This window comes from Trachemys scripta, chromosome 3 (assembly GCF_013100865.1).
Source record: "Trachemys scripta elegans isolate TJP31775 chromosome 3, CAS_Tse_1.0, whole genome shotgun sequence".
NCBI classification, from domain to species: Eukaryota; Metazoa; Chordata; order Testudines; family Emydidae; genus Trachemys; species Trachemys scripta.
The window spans coordinates 86,565,069-86,589,218 of record NC_048300.1 but is presented as its reverse complement, the minus strand read 5'-3'; the positions used below and the strand labels follow the sequence as shown (position 1 = coordinate 86,589,218).

General features: G+C 42.3%; 1 protein-coding gene across 8 annotated transcripts in view; it reads left to right on the top strand.

Annotated features, from left to right (window-relative positions):
- MAP3K4 (mitogen-activated protein kinase kinase kinase 4) overlaps positions 1–23,879 on the top strand; it is a 145,440-nt gene extending 121,561 nt beyond the window's left edge. For 5 of the 8 annotated variants that reach the window (XM_034765276.1, XM_034765275.1, XM_034765273.1 and 2 more), the window contains 9 exons: positions 857–937; positions 1,713–1,904; positions 2,778–2,848; positions 6,010–6,126; positions 10,437–10,596; positions 20,231–20,353; positions 21,274–21,380; positions 21,982–22,161; positions 23,333–23,879. In XM_034765276.1, coding sequence (XP_034621167.1) covers positions 857–937; positions 1,713–1,904; positions 2,778–2,848; positions 6,010–6,126; positions 10,437–10,596; positions 20,231–20,353; positions 21,274–21,380; positions 21,982–22,161; positions 23,333–23,353 — 1,052 coding nt within the window. In that variant the 3' untranslated portion in view covers positions 23,354–23,879. Of the gene's footprint in view, positions 1–856; positions 938–1,712; positions 1,905–2,777; positions 2,849–6,009; positions 6,127–6,258; positions 6,318–10,436; positions 10,597–11,502; positions 11,614–20,230; positions 20,354–21,273; positions 21,381–21,981; positions 22,162–23,332 lie in introns of those variants that run through there. The other 3 variants (XR_004645079.1, XR_004645080.1, XM_034765278.1) reach the window with 3 other exon arrangements.
- The last annotated feature ends 271 nt before the right edge of the window (positions 23,880–24,150 follow it).

Sequence of the window (24,150 nt, the reverse complement as noted above, 5' to 3'; positions counted from 1 at the left end):
CATATCCCCTGTATCAGTGACTGGATCTCCTGTTCTTGCACACCTTCTCAGCACAGTAACCTGGCTGTGAGGTGAGGATTTCTCAGGCTGTGGATCAGAAGCAAAGACTGTAGTTGCTATTGTAGCATCAGTGTTACAGAAGTCCCCAGAGCCAGTACTTGCACCCATCACTAGTGGGGAGAAATGGCTGGATCCACATGTTGATAGATCGATTGGTCTGGGCCTCTCCTCCTCCTCAGGTTTCTCTGACCCCTTATTTGCTTAAGCATATAAGTGAAATATATTTAAACAACTTCCTTGGAAAATAAACTTGATCATTAAGAAGTTTCATTTTGTATTTTGTATGACAGACAATGAACTTCTCAGTGTTTCAGCCATCACTTATGACTGGAGTTTGAATATAGTAGATTGTGTTGTCTTTTTCCAAATTGGAAGAAACGTTTAACAAACAATTGAACTTTTAAAGTATATTTTTGATTTGCTTGGTTTGCCTTTTACCTGTCCCTGATATTGAAGGGGAGACTGACTAGGTTGGATTGACTATTTATAGTGAAACGATTTTGCGATGCAGTAATTTTTTATGTATACAGATGCTGAATTTCTGCCGTGTGTTCTATATAACTATTTCTAAAGATACCAAATTGTCTTAAAGTTCAAAGAATGTAACTAGCTGTGGTGTTGCCTCAAATACCATAGCGAAGATCAGTGTGAGTTGTTAAATTATCAGGTGTTTTAATCCTGAAATGTAAAATGTAAGATTTTGTTGTTGAATATGGCAACACTGTTCATACCTTAAAAGTAGTATGAAAACAAACAATTTTTAGGCACATAATTTCTCTCATTACTGTTTTTACAGAACCATTGTATCCCAAAGGAGACTTGAGTGGATCAGTCCGAAGGAGTTGGGAGCTTCGAACTCTCATCAATCAGACCAAAGGTAAGAGACACAACTTAATGCAATATATTTCAAGCTTAGCTAAGTCTGTATATTTAAAAAAAAAAAAAATCCTTAATGTTGTACTTCAGAAAAATACTGATTTCTGATATCAGAGGAGTCTAACAAAAGAACAGTATGTATTCTTTGATGCATTATCTATTGTTCTTGATATACAAAATTAGTATTAATAGTTGCCAGCATGCTTATTATCATCAGTTGATAGAAGACATTTTTGAGAAGTTGGGGTTACATGACATTTCTAGATCTAGAGGCTCATAAAGAACTTAGAGGTTCACACAATACTTCAGAATTATTTAAATTTGAGAGAAGTTTTCAAATCTACATGAAGTAAAACCTTAAAATTCTTCCTTCCCCTGTTTCAATATGGTAATGAACTCAACTTTATTAATATCCAAACTAACAATCAGTGCTTTAATTAAAGGCTAAATGAAGATAAATCATATTGTAAGTTTATTACTTCAGTGCAGCGAACTTCTTTGAATTATGTTAGTGGGAATTAAAAATAGTTTAATATTTTCATCTAAGTTGCAAAGTAAGAAGTTTCATATGAAACCAGAACATGTATTTTCTGCTTTCCTTAGTTCCAGCTTGCTTATTGTTTGAACTTCTGTTAAGAAAACAGTTGCATTGTACATCATAACACTTGTTCAACATGGTCTCATAATAATACAGTAGTGGCAAAGGAGTATACATTGAATTCAAATGTAGGGGTGTAGGTTTCTGAATCAATGAATTTGTGCCCTGCTTTTTTTAGATACTGCTTCCAAGCAAGGACCTATTGATGCTGTTCAGAAGTCTGTCCAGTTGTTTGAAGAAAAGAGATACAGAGAAATGAGGAGGAAGAACATCATTGGCCAAGTCTGTGATACCCCCAAATCTTATGATAATATCATGCATGTGGGTCTAAGGAAGGTGACCTTCAAGTGGCAGAGAGGAAACAAAATTGGTAAGTCTGTAATGGACTTGTCATGTAGCTTAAACTACTGTATTCAGACCTTGTTTCACCTTAAGATTTGCATTTGAAATCTTACATCTTGGTGTAGATATTAAGGTTTCTTTTACTACACAAGGAAGATATACAGAATATTAAACACAGACTATTACTGCATTTCCTATATAGCATTTACTGTGAAATCTTCACTGGTCAAGTAGTTAGAAACAAAAATTGATATATGACCTGAATTAATTCAGTAGCATGTGCTGAACAGCTTCATTTTGTGCTTGATCCTGCAATCTCTGAACATATTTAACTCCCATTAATGTTTTAGGGCAGTGGTTCTAAACCTGTGGGCCGCTTGCAGCCCAATCAGCACACAGCTGCAGCCCATGTGACATCCTCAGGGCCATACAGGTAGTATATATATTGTGTGGATGCGGCCCACATAACTCATAAAGAGCTACATATGTGGTCCACAATGATAAAATGGGTTGAGAGCCACTGTTGTAGGGTATTCTGCACATGGAAATATCGCAAGGTTAAATGCAACACATGTTGGCACTAACTTCAGTAGACTAGTTTCACTTACTGATGTCACTATTGGCCACACTCAAGAGAGAGGATTATTTCCCCACTGATTCTGACTGTATATGTCTCAGACTATTACTGCATAATCATGAGAAGGTTCTACTCCTGATAAAACTTAGAGTTAATGTGCTTAACTTTTAATCAATTTAAACATAGGATTATAATTGCTTTATTATGTTGAACAAACATTACAAGTTTAAATCCTTTTGAAATAAAAAAGGAAATCAAGGAAGAAAATCTGCTAGGCTGAGAAGTGTGTTTGAGGTGTTCATTGTTTTTATTGTAATTCTATAGGTGAAGGCCAGTATGGGAAAGTCTATACATGTATCAGTGTTGACACTGGTGAACTGATGGCAATGAAAGAAGTGAGTACATTACCTACACATGCCACTGCTATTTAATTTTGATGATGCATATGCTGTTTCCATAACCACATGTGCATGAGTTTAGTTGACAGGTCTCCTTGTCAGAACATTGTTGTCAGATGATTAGAGCAGGGAAATGGGAGTTCCTGCTTCATATAGGCTGAGTCATATAACTTTTCTGAAAGTCCAGGTTAGTCCTGAATGTTCATATATAGATTTACTTATGTATATACTGAATTGAGACCTTCTGTCTGTTTTGTATTACATTCCGCTTGATAAGATATTTGCCAGGTTTTTTTTTTTTTTTTGCATTCATCCTTATACTTACATTTGGAAGGTTGCCTTGGTATGAATAGCTCCCAGCAATTCCTCTGACAGCAACTTGACACTAATGTAATACAGGTTTTGGGCCCAATTCTGTTCCCAGATTTGCATGTACAACGCTGTTGTCTAACATTTGTATAAAAAGGCGGAATTAGGCCCCGTTTGTATTGTTCCTGTCCCAGTATTCATCCACTGAGCTTGTAACATTGACTCCCAGAAGTTCACCCTGGTGTTGTTTAAGAGAAGGTTATCTTTTTCCCATTCGGAGCCCTCCCTGTCCCTCTTAGCCTTCCTAGGCGAAATTATCAACATATATATTCATTCAAGAGCGTGCCTTGAGCAAAGACTAAGGGTAGTGCAAGAGAGACCCACACTTGTGGATGGACCTCATATTGATAGGTTAAATAGTTAGTACCAATATATTATTTTCCTTATGCTGTTTTCTAGCACTTAGAATCTTATTCCTCACCAATTGTTTTCAAAATATTCATTCCTCATTGAGGATTATATACAAGCTATGTTTGAAGTTTTCAGTACCAAGTCTCCTTGAGTATAAAAAAAATTCAGAGTTTTTGTGTGTGATGTGTTTTTTTTTTTTTTATATATATACTGATTGAAAAGCAAACTTTTTTCCCTCTAGGTGTTTCTTCAGACTTTAAGAAAGAAAGAAAGCCTTTCTGAGTCAAGGAGAAACTTTTAAAACTTCAGTCCAAAATATATTTTTAGCAAAGCTTCATAAACCACTGAAATAAGGGTTAAAATAGATATCTCAAATATCACGAACATTAATAAAAATGATGGGGAGAGCTTGTTTACAAACACACATAGCTTCACAATTTTGAAACTTTAGAAAAGTATTTGGCAAAGAAAAGAATTTGAACTTTCTTGGTCACTTTTGTTACCGTTTTATATTTGTTTATCACTGTTCACCAAAGTATGAAACCTCATGTTCTGAAATTGTTATATGGAAACAACCAGTCATAATGTCATAGATTCATAGATTCTAGGACTGGAAGGGACCTCGAGAGGTCATCGAGTCCAGCCCCCTGCCCTCATGGCAGGACCAAATACTGTCTAGACCATCCCTGATAGACCTTTATCTAACCTACTCTTAAATATCTCCAGAGATGGAGATTCCACAACCTCCCTAGGCAATTTATTCCAGTGTTTAACCACCCTGACAGTTAGGAACTTTTTCCTGATGTCCAACCTAAACCTCCCTTGCTGCAGTTTAAGCCCATTGCTTCTTGTTCTATCCTTAGAGACTAAGGTGAACAAGTTTTCTCCCTACTCTTATGACACCCTTTTAGATACCTGAAAACTGCTATCATGTCCCCTCTCAGTCTTCTCTTTTTCAAACTAAACAAACCCAGTTCTTTCAGCCTTCCTTTATAGGTCATGTTCTCAAGACCTTCATAGACTCATAGACTTTAAGGTCAGAAGGGACCATTATGATCATCTGGTCTGACCCCCTGCATGCTGCAGGCCGCAAGACTCTTCCCTGGACTCTGCCGTTGAAGTCCCCAATCCTGTGTTTTAGTGACTTCAATCGGCTGAGACCCTCCTGCTAGCGATCCCTGCCCCATGCTGCGGAGGAAGGTGAAAAACCTCCAGAGGCTCAGCCAGTCTACCCTGGAGGAAAATTCCTTCCCGACCCCAAATATGGCGATCAGTAATACCCCGAGCATATAGGCAAGAGTCTCTAGCCTGACCCTTGTTGGCCATTATGCTATTCATGTACCATTGCTTGGTTTGCTTCAATCATTCTTGTTGCTCTTCTCTGGACCCTCTCCAATTTCTCCACATCTTTCTTGAAATGCGGTGCCCAGAACTGGACACAATACTCCAGCTGAGGCCTAACCAGAGCAGAGTAGAGCGGAAGAATGACTTCTCGTGTCTTGCTCACAACACACCTGTTAATACATCCCAGAATCATGTTTGCTTTTTTTGCAACCGCATCACACTGTTGACTCATATTTGGTGGTCCACTATAACCCTAGATCCCTTTCTACCATACTCCTTCAAAGACAGTCTCTTCCCATTCTGTATGTGTGAAACTGATTTTTTCTTCCTAAGTGGAGCACTTTGCATTTGTCTTTGTTAAACTTCATCCTGTTTAACTCAGATCGTTTCTCCAATTTGTCCAGATCATTTTGAATTATGACCCTGTCCTCCAAAGCAGTTGCAATCCCTCCCAGTTTGGTATCATCCGCAAACTTAATAAGCGTACTTTCTATGCCAATATCTAAGACGTTAATGAAGATATTGAACAGAGCTGGTCCCAAAACAGGCCATTGCAACACTATGTACCTTTACTTTGTCTTAGGGTTGTCACTTTTTCAGAAGAATTTTTTTTTGTTTTGCTAATTTGTATTTGCCCCCCCCCCCTTTCCAAATCCATCACAAGGCATCATTGGGATATTAATGAAAACTGCTCTTTTAGTCAACGCCTCCTGACTCTGTGCCTCCTTCCATTCCACACCTTACTCTTGGAAAAGCCTCAGCTAAACTGTGCGCATGAAGGAAACACCTCTTCCAAATCCCTCTTGGTGGCCTGCTTCTTCGTGAATCCTTTCTACACTGATCTCACCGGTGTTTCTGTCTGAGTTAGATTGCAAGCTCCTTAAAACAAGGGCCTTGTTTCGGTTTTTTGTTTTTTGTTTAAGTGACAACACCCTATCCTTGTAGATGTCTATAAATCATATCCCCAAATCTGTTCCTAGAAATATCAAAAGAAGTCTATAGATGGCTTCTTAGCTGTTATTCCTCTCTTGGTGGTTTTTCTATTTCACAGTTACGTTAATAGCAGCAGTAATGAAAAATAATCACTTTTGCAGATAAGATTTCAACCGAACGATCACAAAACCATCAAAGAAACTGCAGATGAACTGAAAATTTTTGAAGGCATCAAGCACCCTAATCTGGTTCGTTACTTTGGTGTGGAGCTCCACAGGGTAAGCAAACATTCATCACTGGATTTTCATAAAAGTTAGGAGAGAACCTTTAGGAGTTCAGAAATGGAGTCGTGTGTTCTACACCACAAGTTATCCCACTTCTGAGAACTGTAATTTTGCCCAATTATCCAGGAAATCTCCGTGAACTGCATCATTTCTGTCTTCCCTGAATCTAGAATTCTTCCTGAAACGTAAGTTGTAGAAAGCTGTTAGACATCAAAGCACTAAAACTCACCCTACTAGTAATAGCAAAGGACACACCAGTGTCTTAACACTCCTCCCCACCCCCCAAAAGCATGTTAGCTTGTATGAAATCTTCCTGTGCAAATTAGCTATGTAAACACTTCCAAAAAGCCAACATTTTCAAACCGCTAATATTTGTTACCGATAGTGACCGTACCACAGACATTTTCAGCATCTTTTCATGAGAAACTAAAACTGGAAAATAGTGAGGAGTTAGAGAAATGAGACCTCCTCAGTAGAGGCACAGAAACTGAAAGCTGGCCCACAGAGCAATTGAAACATTCCATCATATCAGAACCTGCAAAAGAGGGGGTAAAATTACTAATCTTGTTTACTACTTGCTAGTTTACAAAATTTTCTTTTTAAAATATGACTATAGTTCTTAAGCTATGGAAATGTAGGTATATTATCTTATTCTAGTATGATGAAGTGCTCTACTTGTTGTTTGGGTGATGGCAAGAACCCCTCATCTATAACTTGTAGTACTTGGTGTCACAACTAACTTTATAGTTACAGAATTACATGCATGGGAGATCTTATGCATATGTGAAAGAGAATGTAAATTCATTTGCAGCAAGGGAGATTGAGGTTAGAAATTAGGGGAAACTTTCTGACTATAAGGCTAGTTAAGTACTGGAATAGGTTACTGAGTGGAATTGTGGAATCCCCATCATTGGAGGTATTTAAGAACTGGTTAGACAAACATGTGTCAAGGATGGTCTAGGTATACATGGCCCTGCTTCAATGCGAGGGGATGAATTCTTGAGGTCCCTTCCAGCCCTTCATTTTTATGATTCTATGATACAGATGTTCAGTCTGTAATCTTAGAAAAGCACAATGAAATTTGCATGAAGGCCTGGTTTATTAGTCCAGGTTATCCCAATTGAAACTGACCCCTCTCAAAAAATGAACAAAGAAACAAAATCAAAAACCCTGCAAGTGTAAAAATAATGCAGGCAGAAGTCCTGCAGCTGGGGGCTATCTGGTTTATTGCACAGAATGCAGCATGTATGATTACCTGCCTTGTGGGCAGATGGCAAGCAACTCATGGCCCTCAGAGACTGAGTATGGGCTCTTGAGAGAGTGGTGGAACTGGAGGAGCTAAAGGAGACAGAGGTACAGAAATGAGACTTTCCAGAACACAGTAGTGAAGTCCCATCCCCAGTCTGACAGCCTCTGTGCTGTTGAGGAGGATGAAAGTCTCGTGGAAGGAGAACCTCAAGCAGGGAAATGATCCCATAGTTGGGATCATCCTTCCAGATGATGTCAGGGTATCCTCTTACACTGAGGATACCTGTCTGGGAGAGGGAACCTCAGTTATTAGGAAGAAACAGGTAATAGCAATGGGAAGTTTGATTTTTAGAAATGAAGATAGCTGGGTTTGTGATGACCGGGAGACTGCATGGCAAATTGCCTGCCAGGTGCGAAGCCTGTGGACCTCTAAAGAAATCTAGATAGACCTATGTGCAGAGCTGGAGAGGAGCTGGTGGTCACCGTACATGAAGGTACCATTGACATAGGGAAAGGTAAGAGAGAGATCCTGGAGGCCAAATTTAAGATGCTCCGTAAGCGATTAAAGTCCAGGACCTCCATGGTAACATTCTCTGAAATGCTTCCAGTTCCATGCGCAGGGCCAGTTAGACAAGCAAACTGCAGGGTCTCAATGCCTGGGTGAGACAATGGTGTTTGGAGGAGCAATTTAGGTTTATTAGCAACTGGGAAACCTTTTGGGAAAGGAGGAGCCTATACAGCAAGGATGGGTTCCACCTAAATCAAAACAGAATCAGATTGCTGGCATGGAAAATTAAAAAGGTTGAAGAGGAGTTTTTAAACTAAGGGCTGGGGAAAGCTGACAGATGCGGAGGGGCACATGATTCAGACAGACCTATCCCTTAGGGGAGGAGTTATTAAAGGGGATACTCCTCTGCTCTGAAGAGGAGTGACTAGAAGCTGAAAAAGTACAGGTAGGAACTGAAGAGAAACAGTGAAATGAGAGAATCCCATTCAGTTACATCTCATGAAGGCAGACAATATTGACAAATTTTAAAAGTGCTTGTATACAAATACAAGAAGTGTAAATACTAAGATACTCCCACCTCGCAGGATTCTAGAGCCGTGGCTACAGCCAGAGCCCCAGAAGTCTACACGCAATTAAACAATTGCCCAAGCCCCACAAGCCCGAGTCTAATTTCATTGTAGACATATCCAAGGAAGACATGGCCATTGCAGAGAAGCTAAATAAATTCTTTGCATCAGTCTTCACTGCAGAGGATGTGAGGCAGATGCCCACATCTGAGCCATTCTTTTTATGTGACAATTTTGAGGAACTGTCTCAGATTCAGATGTTAATAGAGGAGGGTTTGGAATAAATTAAACAGTAATAAATTACCAGGGCCATATGGTATCCAAGAATTTTGAAGGAACTCAAATATGAAATGGCAGAACTACTAACTGTGGTATGTAAACTCTTGCTTAAGTCAGCCTCTGTACCAGGTGACTAGCGGATAGCTAATGGGACACAGAATTTTGAAAAGGTCTTCAGAGGCGATCCTGGCAATTACAGGCTGGTAAACCCACTTTCAGTACCAGACAAACTATAGAACAGAATTATCAGACACATAAATGAACACAATATGTTGGGAAAGAGTCAACAGAGCTTTTGTAAAGGGAAATCATGCCTCACCAATCTACTAGAATTCTTTGAGGGGGTCAACAAGCATGTGTACCAGGGGGATCCAGTGCATATAATGTACTTAGATTTTCAGAAAACCTTTGACAAGGTCCCTCACCAAAGGCTCTTAAGCAAAGTAAGCTGTCATGGGAAAAGAGGGAAGGTCCTTTCATGGATCGGTAACTGGTTAAAAGATAGGAAACAAAAGGTAGGAATAAATGGTCAGTTTTCATAGTGGAGAGAGGTAAGTAATGGGGTCCCCGAAGGATCTATCTTGGGACAGGACATTCAGCATATTCATAAATGATCTGGAAAAGGAGAAAACAATGAGTTGGCAAAGTTTGCAGATAATACAAAATTACTTTGCAGGCTGCAAAGGGATCTCACAAAACTGTGTGACTGGGCAACAAAATGGCAGATGAAATTCAGTGTTGATAAATGCAAAGTAATGCACATTGGAAAACATAATCCCAACTATACATACAAAATTATGAGGTCTAAAGTAGCTGTTACCACTCAAGAAAGAGACCTTGGAGTCATTGTGGACGGTTCTCTGAAAACATCCACTAAATGTGCAGCAGCAGTCAAAAAAGCTAACAATGTTAGGAACCATTAGGAAATGGATAGATAATAAGACAGAAAATATAAAACCACGGTATTAATCCATGGTATGTCCACATCTTGACTACTGAGAGGAGTTCTGGTCATCCCATCTCAAAAAAGATATATTAGAATTGGAAAAAACAACAAAAATGATTAGGGGCATGGAGCAGCTTCCATATGAGGAGAGAGAAAAAAGACTGGCACCGTTCAGCTTAGAATAGAGGGAAGATGTAACAGAGGTCTATAAAATCTTGATTTGTTTGGAGAAACTGAACAGGGAAGTATTTACCCCTTCACATGACACAAGAACCAGTGATTACTCAATGAAATTAATAGGTAGCAGGTTTAAAACAAACAAAAGGAAGTACTTCATCACACAATGTGCAGTCAACCTGTGGAACTCCTTGCTAGGGGATGTTGTGAAGCTGAAAGTATGACAGGGTTAAAAAAATAATTAGGTTCATGGAGGATAGATCCACAGTGGTCAGGGTTGCAGCCCTGTGCTCTGGGTGTCACTAACCCTGTGACTGCTAGAAGCTGGGTCTGGACAATGGAGATAGATCACTCGATAAACTGCCCTGTTCTGTTCACTACCTCTAAAGCATCTTGCATTGGCCACTGGGCTAGGTGGACCATTCGTCTGACCCAGCATGGCAGTTCTTGTGACCCTGTTTCACAAATAGCAAGGAGGTAGGAGGAGGCTATGGGTAAACATTAAAATTTGAATAGAAATTAAGATTAGAAATAATACCAGCACAAGCACCAAAGGAATCTAATTTGGTTCCCACAACAGGAAGAAATGTATATCTTCATGGAGTACTGTGATGAGGGCACTCTGGAAGAGGTGTCAAGGCTGGGCCTTCAGGAACATGTCATTAGGCTCTACACGAAGCAAATCACGATTGCTATCAATGTGCTACATGAACATGGTATAGTTCATCGGGACATTAAAGGTAAATTGTTTTTTAAAAAAGTTAAGGTAATGTTGCTTTACAGTGTTGTAAGTAAGTATTGCCTAAAGCATCTGTGGGGATTTAAGGCAAGTTCTCTGCTCTAGAGCAGTAATTATGTTAACGTGCCCTGCCCAGGCACTGGACAGTTGATAAGCTTGCATTAGTGGCTATTCACTTTTATTTAACGCATTGAGCTTGAAATGTTGGCACACCGGGTTGCAAAATTAGGGACAAATTCTGCCCCTGGGTGCACTTATGTAACTTTCTTTGAGTTCACTGGAGCCCTGTGGCTCCATCCAGGGACAGAATTTGGTCCTTACAGTAATACTAGTGTTAGAAGTGTAACTTATCTGGTATATTTTTATTCTGGGCTTTTCGAGAAATGATGGAATTCTCTGGGAGCTGAAGAGTATCAAAAAGATAATTTGATCGTAATATTTTCTCTGTGGTTCTCAAGTTTAGGATTTCAAAGGGATGGTAGAGTCGTCATAGTGGTGAAAGGCTGCTGTTTTACGTTAGAGAGATTATGAAAAGAAATAAGTTTAAAATTAGACCTATCCAATGATTCTCTGATGCATGTTAGTCTACACACGTTTTGCTCTCAGCCATCTCTTCCAGTGAACAGGCTGGAGCTACAAAAACTGCAGAATTTTTGGCGTGCTCATAGAAACCCCCTCATGATCCCACATGATCAATAGCACGGCTTCTTGTCTCCTGCTCCTTTCAAAACATTCTCCTAGTCTAGCTGGTCTATTTTTGTTTAGTGTGACTTGTTTTCCTCAGCAATGGTAGAGAAACCAGAGAAGGAAAGGAAAAAACTTCACACAAATTATTCCCGTTAAATGCTCAGTTTACAAGGCAATACAACCCAACCATGCTGGGTTTCTATGTCCCTCTTGCTCACAGGGTTCTGAATCATCGCAGCAGTCTAGGAGATTCCCAGTTGCTCTTGTTCCTTTGGCCTCGTGTTCCTCAGTTGGGAAAGAACTGTCCATGACCCAGAGGCCTCCCACCCAGGTAGGCCACTCTTGAGTCAGCTTTGGCTTTTTTAGGAGATAATTGCTCTCTCTTCTCCTCCACTGCCCTCCCCTAGCATTCTTTCCTTTCCTGTTCTCCCTGCTGGTCAAGGCATTTTGTCCAGGTGTGAACTCAGCTCTGTATTCCCCATAACCTCATATCTATGGTGATCATTCCTTGTTTAGATAAGTATTTAGTAGACGGTTCCTCCCTCCTGGAAGACCAGGTTAGCTGTGATAAAACCCAGGGCCTATTACAGAAACTGGGTCTCATGAACAGAGTCAGGATTCCTTTTGCACCAGTGCAGTGTTTCGTTAACCTTGGGACGCACTTCTAGACTGACAAGGAGAGTGTCTTCCTCTTGTCCAAGAGAAACACTGAAGTGAGAACTTTTATCCAGCAGTTCAGGGAGCTGTATCACTGCATCATCTAACAGGATCTCCACTGACAGAGCTTCCTAATGTCCAGTATTACAGGAGTGTTCCTTGGGAACATTCCAGCTTCAAATGTTGAAGCTATATCTGATAACGGTCAGTGCTTGGACTTCCCTAATCCTTAATGTTAAGGTAGTGCTCACATGGTGACAGCAGGAAGGTCAGGTATACAAAGAGGGCATCTTTGCACCACTCCTACTCCGTAATTTCCTTGGATAAATCAGATTAGGGATTTATGTAGGTTGCCAGATGGCACATTGTAAATCATCTCCCCGAACTCATGTTATATACACGTTCTCAAACTCAGGGCAGTGAAGCAGGCTCTATTCTGTTGTCCTACTAGGGTCCCCATAAAACAAATCAAGTGGTCAAATGCTTCTATTTTTATGGGGGGAGGGGAATCCTATAACAGAGAGGCGGAGATACAGCCCATTCCCATAGCATTAGATCCCTAGTGCCCAGCCGGCATCATCTTTTGGTGAATCTTTCTGTTAGCAATAAATACCCAGTTCGTCTTTGAGTGATTGTCCATATCTATTCCACTCTTGGTGTTGGATTGGAATCTTTTGGCCACTAGTGTCCTTTGGAGCAATGCTTGTGCCCCCCTGCCCTTCCCTACCACTTGAAGACATAAAGGGCCGACTGGGGCCGACAGTCTCTCAGTTCTGTCTTTCTGCACATGGCTGCCGGGCGGAACTGCAAGCAATGCCTCTATCTCTTGCACTTGGCTAGCGTTATTTGTATACAGCTACATATCTTGGCATACACAGCAGTTAATTAGTATTAGTAGGTATGTTTTTTGAGGGGTTTTTTTTTTGGTTGTTGTTTTTGTTGTTTGTTTGTTTTTTTTAATGTTTATATCTGGTACTAGACTTCAGCCCTTATGGCTGAAACCAAATCTCCCCGTCTAAAATATTGTCCCTCTTGGGAGAGAGCTATCCGCTTCAGTGATGGGAATACAAGATGCCTCTTCTGTCTGGGGAAAAAGGCATATTCCTGACAAGTGTTCAGTCTGCAGATGATTTTCAAAACAAACACAGACGGTTGAGGGGTAGCTCCTCTGAAACTTTTCTTATTTGACAAGTCAATGAGACCTGCTTCTGATCCTGGTAAACAGGCCCCTCCAGGAACAGAGCATTCTTCATCTAAGAGTGCTCCAGTGAGCTGTGGCTCCGTTGTTAGCTCCCATGTATCTCCTTCTAAAGAGACCTGTTCTGTTGTTTCTCCTCTCAGGTCCTTGTCATCAGCTACTGAGAGGTGTGAGAGAGAGCACCACTCTACAAAAGAGTGCAGGCATAGGTCAGCTTCCAAGGGTCTAAGTAACAAGAGGCACCTAAAGTTGCCTCACTTATTCTTATCAAAGCATAGCATATGGCCTGTGGCAGCATAAAGGACTCTGGTCACCATGGAACAGTTTCAAGCTGCATCCATTTCTGGAATTGCAGTAGCATCAACGGGGCTCTTAGTACTGATGCTGGGACTTTTGGTGCTGGCACCAACATTTTCGCTACCAACGTCTTTGGCACCTCCCACTCTAGTGCTGTCTGTTTCCAACGTGGTGCTCATAGAATCATAGAATATCAGGGTTGAAAGGGACCTCAGGAGGTCATCTAGTCCAACCCCCTGCTCAAAGCAGGACCAATCCCCAGACAGATTTTTACCCCAGTTCCATAATGTCATGGTACTGATTTTCTTGGCACAGAGATTCACGATACCAAGTGACCTCATGGTATCGGTGTTTCCTGAGTCACCACTGTTAACATCTGGAGTGAGGGTACCCCTCTGAACTGATTGCTGGATTGATATTGATACTGAGTGTTTCCGGGGCACAGATGAGGGAACTCCTTATAGCACACCAAGGGACACCTAGAAAAACTTCACTAGCCCTCAGGCGCACTCCTCTGAAGCTGACAAGAAGGGTAGAGGAGCCTGTCCTGGATACTCCTGAAGATCTTGGTCTGCTTAAAACCCATACACATCTGATAGAGATTCTAGGTCCCATTAACTATCACAGGCAAAGGGGATCTATAGAAAGACAGTCCTCTTGGTATTTCCCCGCTTTCCCCCCCTTTGCCCTTCTCTCCTTCCTCCCGTGGCTCCCAACCCTGGCCATATTGGACCCCATGGGGGTTACACCCAACAAGGAGACTCTCCTCAAAAGCTTTTTCTCAGGGCAGGGCCTAGTCTCCAGTAAAATCCCTTAGTGTGCAACATCATCATCAGCCCCCAGGGCCTCACATTGAGCCTCAGCAACAACCACCGCCATCTGATGAACATCAACAGATAGCAGAACTCATCCCAGCTGCTGTCTCTTCTTCATTGCCTGATGAAGCTTTGGCTCCTGTACTTCCTCCTATCCTGACAATTATAAAGCTTTTTGAGGACTTTCTGCATAGGATGGCAGATGCTCTGGAAATCCCTGTGGAGATTGTACAGGTGAAGTCATATAAGCTTTTGTGAATTCTTTGCTCCTTCGTGCTGGAGAGGTTGGCTAAGGCAATCAGAGAGATCCTGCTGGAGCCAGCACAATGTCTGTGGCAGATACCATAATCAATTCCACTTACATCCAAGAGAGCTGACAAATAGTATCAGGGCCCTGTCTGTAACACAAAGCAGAAAAGTCTGCCCAAGACTGATGTATGCAGCTGAGTGCAAAAGATTTGTATTTAGGCAATGCTACAGCACCTCTCCCCTTCGGAGAATCTGATCCTCTGTGTTCTGGACTATTTGTTATTTTTCAAGAACTCTGGATTATCTGTTGTTTATATCAGAGTGCACCTCGCAGCAGTTTCAGCCCATCATATTCCAGTCCCGAGTGACATAAGATTCTCACACTCAACAGTAGCTAAGTTCCTCAAGGGCCTAATTCATGCTTTTCTTCCAGTACAGGAGCTCCCTCCTCCCTCAGATCTCAATGTAGTTTTAGCTAGGTATTGATATGTCCACCTTAGCATCATGCTATCGATACCATCTTTGAGTAAAAACCGCCTTTTTACTAGTGATCACATCAGCTCAAAGGGTAGAGGAGAAGCAGGCAGTCATGACAGACACTGTCTTCAACAAGGACAAAGACCCCATCCAAATTTTTTTTTTACCTAAAGTGATCTCAGACTTTGAGTAAAAACAGGCTCCCTGCCTGCCTTGGCTCTACGTGACTTCCAGACGCAGCGGCATGTCCCCACTCCAGCTCTTAGGCATAGGGGCAGCCAGGGGACTCCACATGCTGTCCCCGCCCCAAGTGCCAGTTCCGTAGCTCCCATTGGCTGGGAACCACAGCCAATGGGAGCTGCGGGGGCAGTGCCTGCGGACAGGGCAGCACACAGAGCCGCCTGGCCACGCCTCTGCATAGGAGCCGAAGGGGGGACATCCCACTGCTTCTGGGACCTGTTTGAGGTAAGCGCCATCCGGAGCCTGTGCCCCAACCTCCTGATCCCCCTCCCTTCCTCTGAGCCCCTCGATCCCAGCCTGGAGCAGCCTCCTTCACCCCAAACCCCTCATCCCCAGCACCACCCCAGAGCCTGCACCCCCAGCCGGAGCTCTCTTCCCCCCAACACCCGTGCGCCAACCCCCTGCCCCAGTCCTGATCTCCCTCTGAACCCCTTGGTCCCAGCCCGGAGCACCCTCCTGCACCTCTAGCCCCACCCCAGAGCCTGCACCCCAGCCGGAGCCCCCACACCCCAACACCCTGCCCCAGCCCTGATCCCCCATCCGCACTCCGAACCCCTCATACCCAGCCCGAAGCATCCTCCTACACCGCAAGCCCCTCATCCCCAGAGCCTGCACCCCCAGCCAGACCCTCACACCCCCCGCACTCCAACCCCCGTCCCAGCCCGAAGCCCCCTCCTGCACTCCAAATCCTTTATCTCTGGCCCCACCCTGGAGCTCGCACCCCTTCCTGCACCCCAGCCCCCTCAACCAGCCCAGTGAAAATGAGTGAGTGAGTGAGGGTGGGGAGAACAAGCGACAGAGGGAGGGGGGGATGGAGTGAGCGGGGGGGTGGGACCTCGGAGGAAGGGTGGGGCAGGGGGCGGAGCAAGGGTGTTCGGTTTTGTGAGAGTATAAAGTTGGCAGCCTAGTCAGGTCAGAGCTCATTTGACTAGAACACAGGTGCTGATAGATGTTTGGTTGCGTGTGTGTGTGTTCACTCTGTAAGCTGCCCCAGCTTTGTGTAGATAGCGGAGATAGCAGACTTTATTGAACTGCCCAATCAATCCACAGACTCAGTTTTCAGAGAAGGAACTTGCTCAGGTTTGTTGCTGACGAAGCACGGTGCTAATGCCCCGGCTCAGTGGTTACAGGAATACTAACACATGTATGCTTGTGCCAATGGATTGGCTCAGTTAGTGGCGGGACTGTCCACTATCCCCTTGGGCAGACAGAGACGCTTCCTTTGATGCTTCATTTTATACAGCAATACAAACAAGTTATGTATTGCCCTTCTGACATGGGTTGTTACCACCCATTACCGTGTACATGTTGGTTAGATCACAACATCTCTATCCATCATCCTGAGCTTATCTTTCAGAGAGGTCAATGTGTTCCTCTTCTCTATGGGGAATGTGTTTGTATCAATCTGATATTGGGGTTTTCTGGTACTACCTTTCTGGAACGTGTTTGCCTGAGTGGTGTGTCTAGCACTTCTTAGGAATGTATGTTTCTGCACCGTCAGCCCTGTTCTTGCTAGATTCTGTGAGCAGGGCTTGCCTCTTGCTCACAACCTGACTTTACTTTATATCAGCAAAGTTTTAACCACTAGTTCAGGCCTCAAGCCTCTGATACAAGGCCTTATATCTCAGGCTCTCTTTCTACTACAACAGGCAGCATCTGTGGCTTCTTTGAGAAGTGTAGCCATCTCTGAAATTTGAAGGACAGCTACCTTGGCATCAATAACATACATTGATAGAATACTGTTCCCTTGTAGGGGCATCGTGCTTGTTTTGGCAGAGCTGTCTTACAGTCACTGTTTGGGTAGACTCCAAGCACCCACCTCCTACACATCAGGTCACTGCTGAGAGTCATCAGAAGTGGAATACATATGGGCGAGTCCCTCAAAAAAACCAAACCAAAACACAAAAAAAACGGGTAACTTACAGTAACTGTGGTTCTTTGAGATGTGTTGTCCACATCTTTCATGACCTATGCTCCTTCCCTGCTATGGAAATGGTAACACCTGAATTATGTATTGGCAAAGGAACTGAGGGATGGTTGGCCCTGTCCTGCCCTTAATGTCCTCCGGTGGGGGGAGGGTGCAAGGACATTCAGAGCACAGACATGGCCCCAATGGATACAGCTGGCCAGAAAACTGCAATCTCAAGCGTGAGGGGCACGTGCATACAGAGGACAATATATGTAGATGACACATCACTAAAAACCACAGTTACTGTAAGGTAAATTACCATTCTTTCCCAACAGGTACAGATTCTGTTGACAATCAAAAGAAGCCTGTAAATGGAATTTATTCATGCTACTCATTTTTTCCTTTTAGTGTTATGAAGCATATAATGTTTCTGCCTCCCTTATTTTAAATAATATCTAAACTTTTGTTTCTAAATGCTTTGATAGCTGTCAAGGAACCCGCTGAGTGAGAAGAAGAGTCCCAACGTCATGGGACTGCACTGCCTTTCCATAAACTGAGCATTTTCAGGACTATTTACATTTCCTTTCTGGTTTCTTGGGTTTCTTCATGGAAGAGCTAAAAATGCACTAACTGGAGGTTGGAGAATATTTTAGATAGGTACAGGAGACAAAGGGTCCTGCACTGCCCTCTGTGCAACGCAAAGCAAAAGTGGGGAACTGGTGGGAGGACATAGTGCACAGATGAGCACAAAAATACCTGTGTGTGTGATATGGATAGAAGGCTAGTAAGCATGGATAAACCTGAGACAATGCCGGGATATAACATTTGCAGGGAGCCATTTTGTTGATCCATGTGTGCCACTCATTTTCCATCAAGAAAAGTCACCACTAAAGTTACAGCATTAAGGTTTCAGCATCTCTGCTGAGAGACCCACCACCAACCAACTGAGAGCTTCATTGTGATCACTCATTATTACTCAAGATTTTGCATGATTTGCATAGTGTCCTGCTGCTTCTAAACGTGTTTGCTCTAAGCATGTGGATTGGCACGATATTGAAATGAAGATGAATGCTGGTCACCAAGGGCCAGGTTCTCCACTAAGTTCACCTTCCAGCTCCTATATGAAGCAAACTGAATTTAAGATGACCAGTGATTCCTTCTGGAGAACTCTTCCACTCCACATAGGGGAACTCTCTACTCATGTAAAGTGGCAGAGGCACAGTAGTCACCTCCTACAAATAAGCAACGTCTCTGGCTATGGAAAAGGGACTGTATCAGGAGTGGGATAGGGGATAGTGGTACAAAACTCCACTATCCCCGATAACTAGGGCCCTACCAACTTCATAGTCTACTTCAGTCAATTTCATAGTCATGGGATTTTTAAAATAGTCAATTTCATGGTTTCAGATGTTTACATCTGAAATTTCATGGTGTTGTAATCCTGGAGGGGAGGGGGAGGACACAAAGCACTTGTGGGGCCGGGGGGGGGGGTGTCGAGGGATTGCCACCTTCACTTCTGTGCTGCCGAGCTTCCGGCAGCCGGGGGAAGTACCCAGAGGTGGGTCTGATTTCCACCTCCCCTCCTGGGGTGGCTGTGCAGGGGAAGAGGAAGTCCTGTCCCTCCCCAGCCTGGCTGGGACTAGCAGCTAGGAGCCCGGGCCCGGCTGGGGGAAGATCAGACCCATTTCTGGGAGCCTCTCCCAGCTGCAGGAAGCTCCACGGCTGCTGCCTTCAGAACCCAGCTCTGAAGGCAGTGCAATGGCGGAGCTTCCTGCAGCTGAGGGGGGCGGGGGAGGTGGGTCAGATCTCCCCCAGAGAGTGGTCGTGGAGGGGAAGAGGAAGTCCCATCCTTCACCAGCCCTGCTGGGACTAGCAGCTGGAGCCTGGTGCATGGTAGGAGCTAGATTTCATGGGGAAGATCTGATATCATGGTCCGTGGCACATTTTTCATGGCTGTGAATTTGGTAAGGCTCTACTGATAACGCAGTGGTGTAAGCTCCATTAGCCAGGCTGGCCATAGTGGTGAATTGGGACCCAAGTGCTTTAGATAGGACACTGCAGTATAATGGAATCCTACTATCTAGCTCACTTGTACTGAGCAGATTGTTACAGTGAGGGATGCCATGATGAGCATGTATGAGCCCTTGCTTGCAAGGAAACCCATAATACCAGCGTTTGAGCAATCACTTAACAGAGCACCTGGCAGCTGTCCAGTTATGCAGCTGTCATTTTGGCAATCTAATAACTATTTCAGACGTAGGATTACAGCGTTAACTTCCTTCACATTCTTAATGGAGGCCAATTTTGAATCTGTTAACCATCACAGAGGCTTCTTAAAAGTAGTGTTAGATCGGTTAAAAATCCCACCAAAAATAATTCACTCCTAAGGATGGAGTGTGAATGTGATTTTGTGAAATGTGCAAGGAGCAGAGCATTCATTCCTTTGTCAAAAGGAATTCTGCACTTATGTTGAATGTAATCGACCAGGACTCCTGAATTCCTAGGAGGGTGGTTTCATTCTTGTCAACACCAATATTTTGTTCAGAAGAGAATGAACACTTTGAAAAATTCAAACTTTTTTATAACCATTATAAAAATTTTTTATAAAAAGTTGAGTAGAAATGACCATCTGGGTTTCCTTACACAGCTGTGCCACTACATCTCATTCCTGACTGATAGTCTTGGGCCTGCCAATAGAGGCAGATTTTGTGATGAGATTAGAATGAAAGGCCCCAGATTCCTTGTGCCCAAAAATGGCACAAGAACACAGGCCTCCAACATTTGTAAGGCTGATGAATTAACCCACTGGGCCACCTAGCGTCCTGGACACTTTGTTTTGCTTTGTCATGAAATTTAATTCTTGGATCATACTGACTTGATCGGTGGACTTCATCGGTCTGCCTAGCCTTAGTGTTTACAGAAGATGCCGAGCAAAAGGCCAGTTTGTGCTAAGAATGCATCATCTCTGGAGTACTGCCAAATAACACATTTGTCACTTACTTTATGCCATTTGTCTTAGCACACTATGCTGAAATGTCCCGACCTCTCAAGTAAGCAGAAATTTAACAAGTTGTTTAATTTGTTTTGTTTTGTTTGCACTTCCCAGGAGCCAATATCTTCCTTACCTCATCAGGACTGATTAAGCTGGGAGACTTTGGTTGCTCAGTAAAATTAAAGAACAACACACAGACAATGCCTGGAGAAGTGAACAGTACTCTGGGGACTGCAGGTGAGGAAGAACGTGCTGAAATGTTATGAACACGTTTAGCTCTGACTAGTGAAACCTTCTGTCGAAAGACAATGCTGGTGACAAATTTGAGTGGAGCTTGGTGTGACCTTATCGGGGAGGGGTGCCTGGGGCAACTTTAACTGATAGTGTACATAGAGAGGAAGGCCCCAAGTATAGCACAACAAACAAAAGTTTAAACGGAACAAAAGATGTATATAGCTTCTGAAAACTCACTCCTATTCAGAGGAAAGTGGACAGAGCTGTACTGTTCTCTTTGACTCGATAAACATCAAATCATCGTTGTCATACTTTCTATTCTTGACATTGATTTTTTGCATCACTAAACACGATAGCCTAAATTAAGACCAGGGGTAAGTAGCTGCAACTCTGTGGAAGTCACAATTACATCAGCACTGAATTTGGTTCAGTGTATTGAATATGGGCTCAATCCTTTGTGTGAACTCCCACTGAGTACATTTGGAGGACTTGGATTTAATTGGGTTACTGAATTCTAGAGAGGTAAGACTGCATCTGCACAGGAAGAGTGTGTAACTACATTTCATAGGAGTGTCCCCTTTTTTTCTATTGAAGAAGATACCTTCCTCTGCCCCCTTATGGAAATGGCATAGGGTTCTTTTGCACTGGTGTTGAATTTTTTTTTTAAGCAAAGGAAAATAACTGAAAAAATATGTACCATTTCAGTCCTGTTAACTATTATACTTAAAAACATTTATGCTGGGACTATTTCAGAGAACTCAAGAAGCCAGTAAATGACATCCTAGAACAGAAAGGAATAACCCGTGGTAATTGACTGCAGATGTATTGAAAAGCATTTGATTGCTCAGTTTAATCACTTTATTTAGGTACATTCTGTTCCTTCTGTTGTATAAATTGACGCCACCATATGTGTTGTTTCAAAGCATACATGGCACCTGAGGTAATTACTAGAGCTAAAGGAGAAGGGCATGGCCGTGCAGCAGACATCTGGAGTCTGGGTTGTGTTGTAATAGAGATGGTTACTGGCAAGGTAAGAACATTTCACATACCAGACTGGTTCAGAATGCTCTATAATACAGGCTCAGCTATTTGTAAAAGAGGCTGGTGCAATCCTCCTCATTGAACAGTGTAAAATGGATATTCATTTACTAGTTGGCATCCCCCAAAGAAAAATCAAGTTTGCAGACTTGTATACATTTTTATTTCCAATGACTAAGACTGACTTGGTGTGGCAGGGAGGTTGTCGAATCTCCATCATTGGAGATTTTTAAGACCAGGTTAGACAAACACCTGTCAGGGATGGTCTAGATAATACTTAGTTCTGCCATGAGTGCAGGGGACTGGACTAGATAATCTCTCGAGGTCTCTTCCAGTCCAGTGATTCTATGATACATTAACATTTTGGGATGGAAGAGTCGTTTGTTTGTGGACCTAGAGCAAGGGAGATTTGTGTTCCTTGGGTCTAAATGTTTAATAACTTCTTGACCATAGCATTTTCTCCTCCCCTTGCGTAATTTTTGGGGTATGTGTCATCATTAAGCTATGTCCTGCAATCATTTCAAGACTTTCACTATTGGCTAACAGACCCATTTACCAAACCTTGCATTCAGCAATTTTATTATTTGTTGCAGAGACCCTGGCATGAATACGAGCACAACTTTCAGATCATGTATAAAGTGGGGATGGGTCATAAGCCTCCTATACCTGAAAGGGTAAGCCCAGAAGGAAAAGACTTCCTTTCTCACTGCCTGGAAAGTGATCCAAAGATGAGATGGACAGCTAGCCAGCTCCTTGATCATCCATTTGTCAAGGTTTGTCAAATTGATTTAGTGCCAGGATCGTAGTAGATAGGAATGAGAGAGATGTAAATTATTTGAATGCATGTACAACTGTAGGGCATTGCCTCCTGATAGTGAAAATGTTAAGTCAATACTAGACAGAACACAAGAATTTTAAAACACACGTGGTTTACAGGCACTATCCAATATCTGAATGAAAAGCTCTTCAGTTATTTTCATAGCTAATAATTTAGGTTGGTACATACTTTCTTAAAGGAGTGTGGCTGCAGCAAACTTACACTGGAGTCTCTACATCTTATAGTACACTTTCATCATTGAGTTTGAAGGGCTGTTACTAACTTAGGTGTCAAGGTTGCTTTATTCTGTGTCTATCTTTAAATTTTAAAAACACCTTATGAGAATTTAGTGGTAGTACCAGCTGTGCTGTTAATGGAAGTCATACCTAAAACTTTAGAGAGTACATTTACAATGACAGTCCATTCCCTAGCAATTTAAATTTTTTATGCCAGAGAACTATATATGACAGGGTTTAAGTTTTATTTAATGACTACTTTCTAGTTTTTTTTTTTTTCTAGTGGTTGGGATTAGTTTTCAAGCACCTGAAATGGAAGTGCCCTGTCCATTTCAAAGACTGTGGTGTTCAGTGGGATGTAGATTTTGTTTGGTTCATAAAAGATTGGAACAGCTTATATAAATGTTTTAAAAGATCTTTAAATAATGAAAAAAGTTATTATTCAATTTAAAATGTATTCATAAAATCAGAAAAAAGACAAAACAGGCCATCTGTCCTCCTCAGCCACTGTTCGAATTAGCTTAAAAAGCTTGCAAAGTCAACATGTATAATCCACACATTCTGGCTGCTTTCCCTTGGTCGTCTTGTAGGCTGCCTGGCTCTATGGAGGAACACTGTTTGTCTTACCAAATTAGAGTAATGCAATTGGATCAGTCATGTCAGCAGAAAGCACTTGTATTCATGGGAAAGTTTTTTGATGGGTGGGGATAGCATACAGAGGCATTAACTTGTATCATATTATCAATGAGAAAAAAAGAGGGCGTTAAACTGTAAAAACACTATCCACAGTGTGTGGGAAGAAGAGGTGACCTACTGATTTCTTTACTGCAGTCTGTACAAATTAGACTCCTTTTAATTGCTGACTTAGTGTCTTGTGTCCTCCTTTCACAGGTTTGCACAGATGAAGAATGAAGTTACTCAATATGTGGCCTCTTGTACTCTGGCGAAGTATCTGCTAATCACTACTGTATGTAATATTTACATAAAGACTGTACTAAGAAACAGTATAAAATTTTAACTTACCATGACTGAAGACTGCACAAGTGACAAGCGTCACTTTTACTGCTGCTCCTGTATGTTTTACTTGACACATGTTGCTCATGTGACAGTGTCTGCAAGTTTAAAGAAGCTGCATGTTTCAGTGAAAGTGCCATTACTACTGTATATGGACCATTACCTTTTTTGTTCTTCTTTCTTTAAATGTTTCTCATTTAAGTGAGAACTGTAATGTTAATATGTAGTATTTTTGGACTTTCTAGGTTCGAAAAAAGTTGTAGTGTTATCAGGCGTTCTGGACCTTGTTTTTTAAATCTCCTATTTGAGTGCACTGACTGTGAACTTTTACTCTGTTTTTTTGCCCAGCTTCAGATTTGTTATGCAAAAGGCTGATTAATGAAATTACAAAAAAAGTTTCTCAATAAATGGTTTATTTTAGGAAGTTTTTTGGGCGGTTCTCTCTTCGTTGTTGAAGATACAAATATGTATCACAAACCCAAGACATTTTGGGATAAAAACAGCCACTCTGAAGCATTTGAAAGGCAACAAAGCTTGGACTGAAGTTATTCTGAAATCAGCCTTCTGTGCCAGTGAGGTCTTCTGGATAAGTTACAAATGCCTGTTGAGTTCATCACTATGCAAGCAATGGTAAGAGTATTGAAGATTTTTACCACTCATGCGGCTTGTCAAAGTAGTATGACCTGTTCAATGGT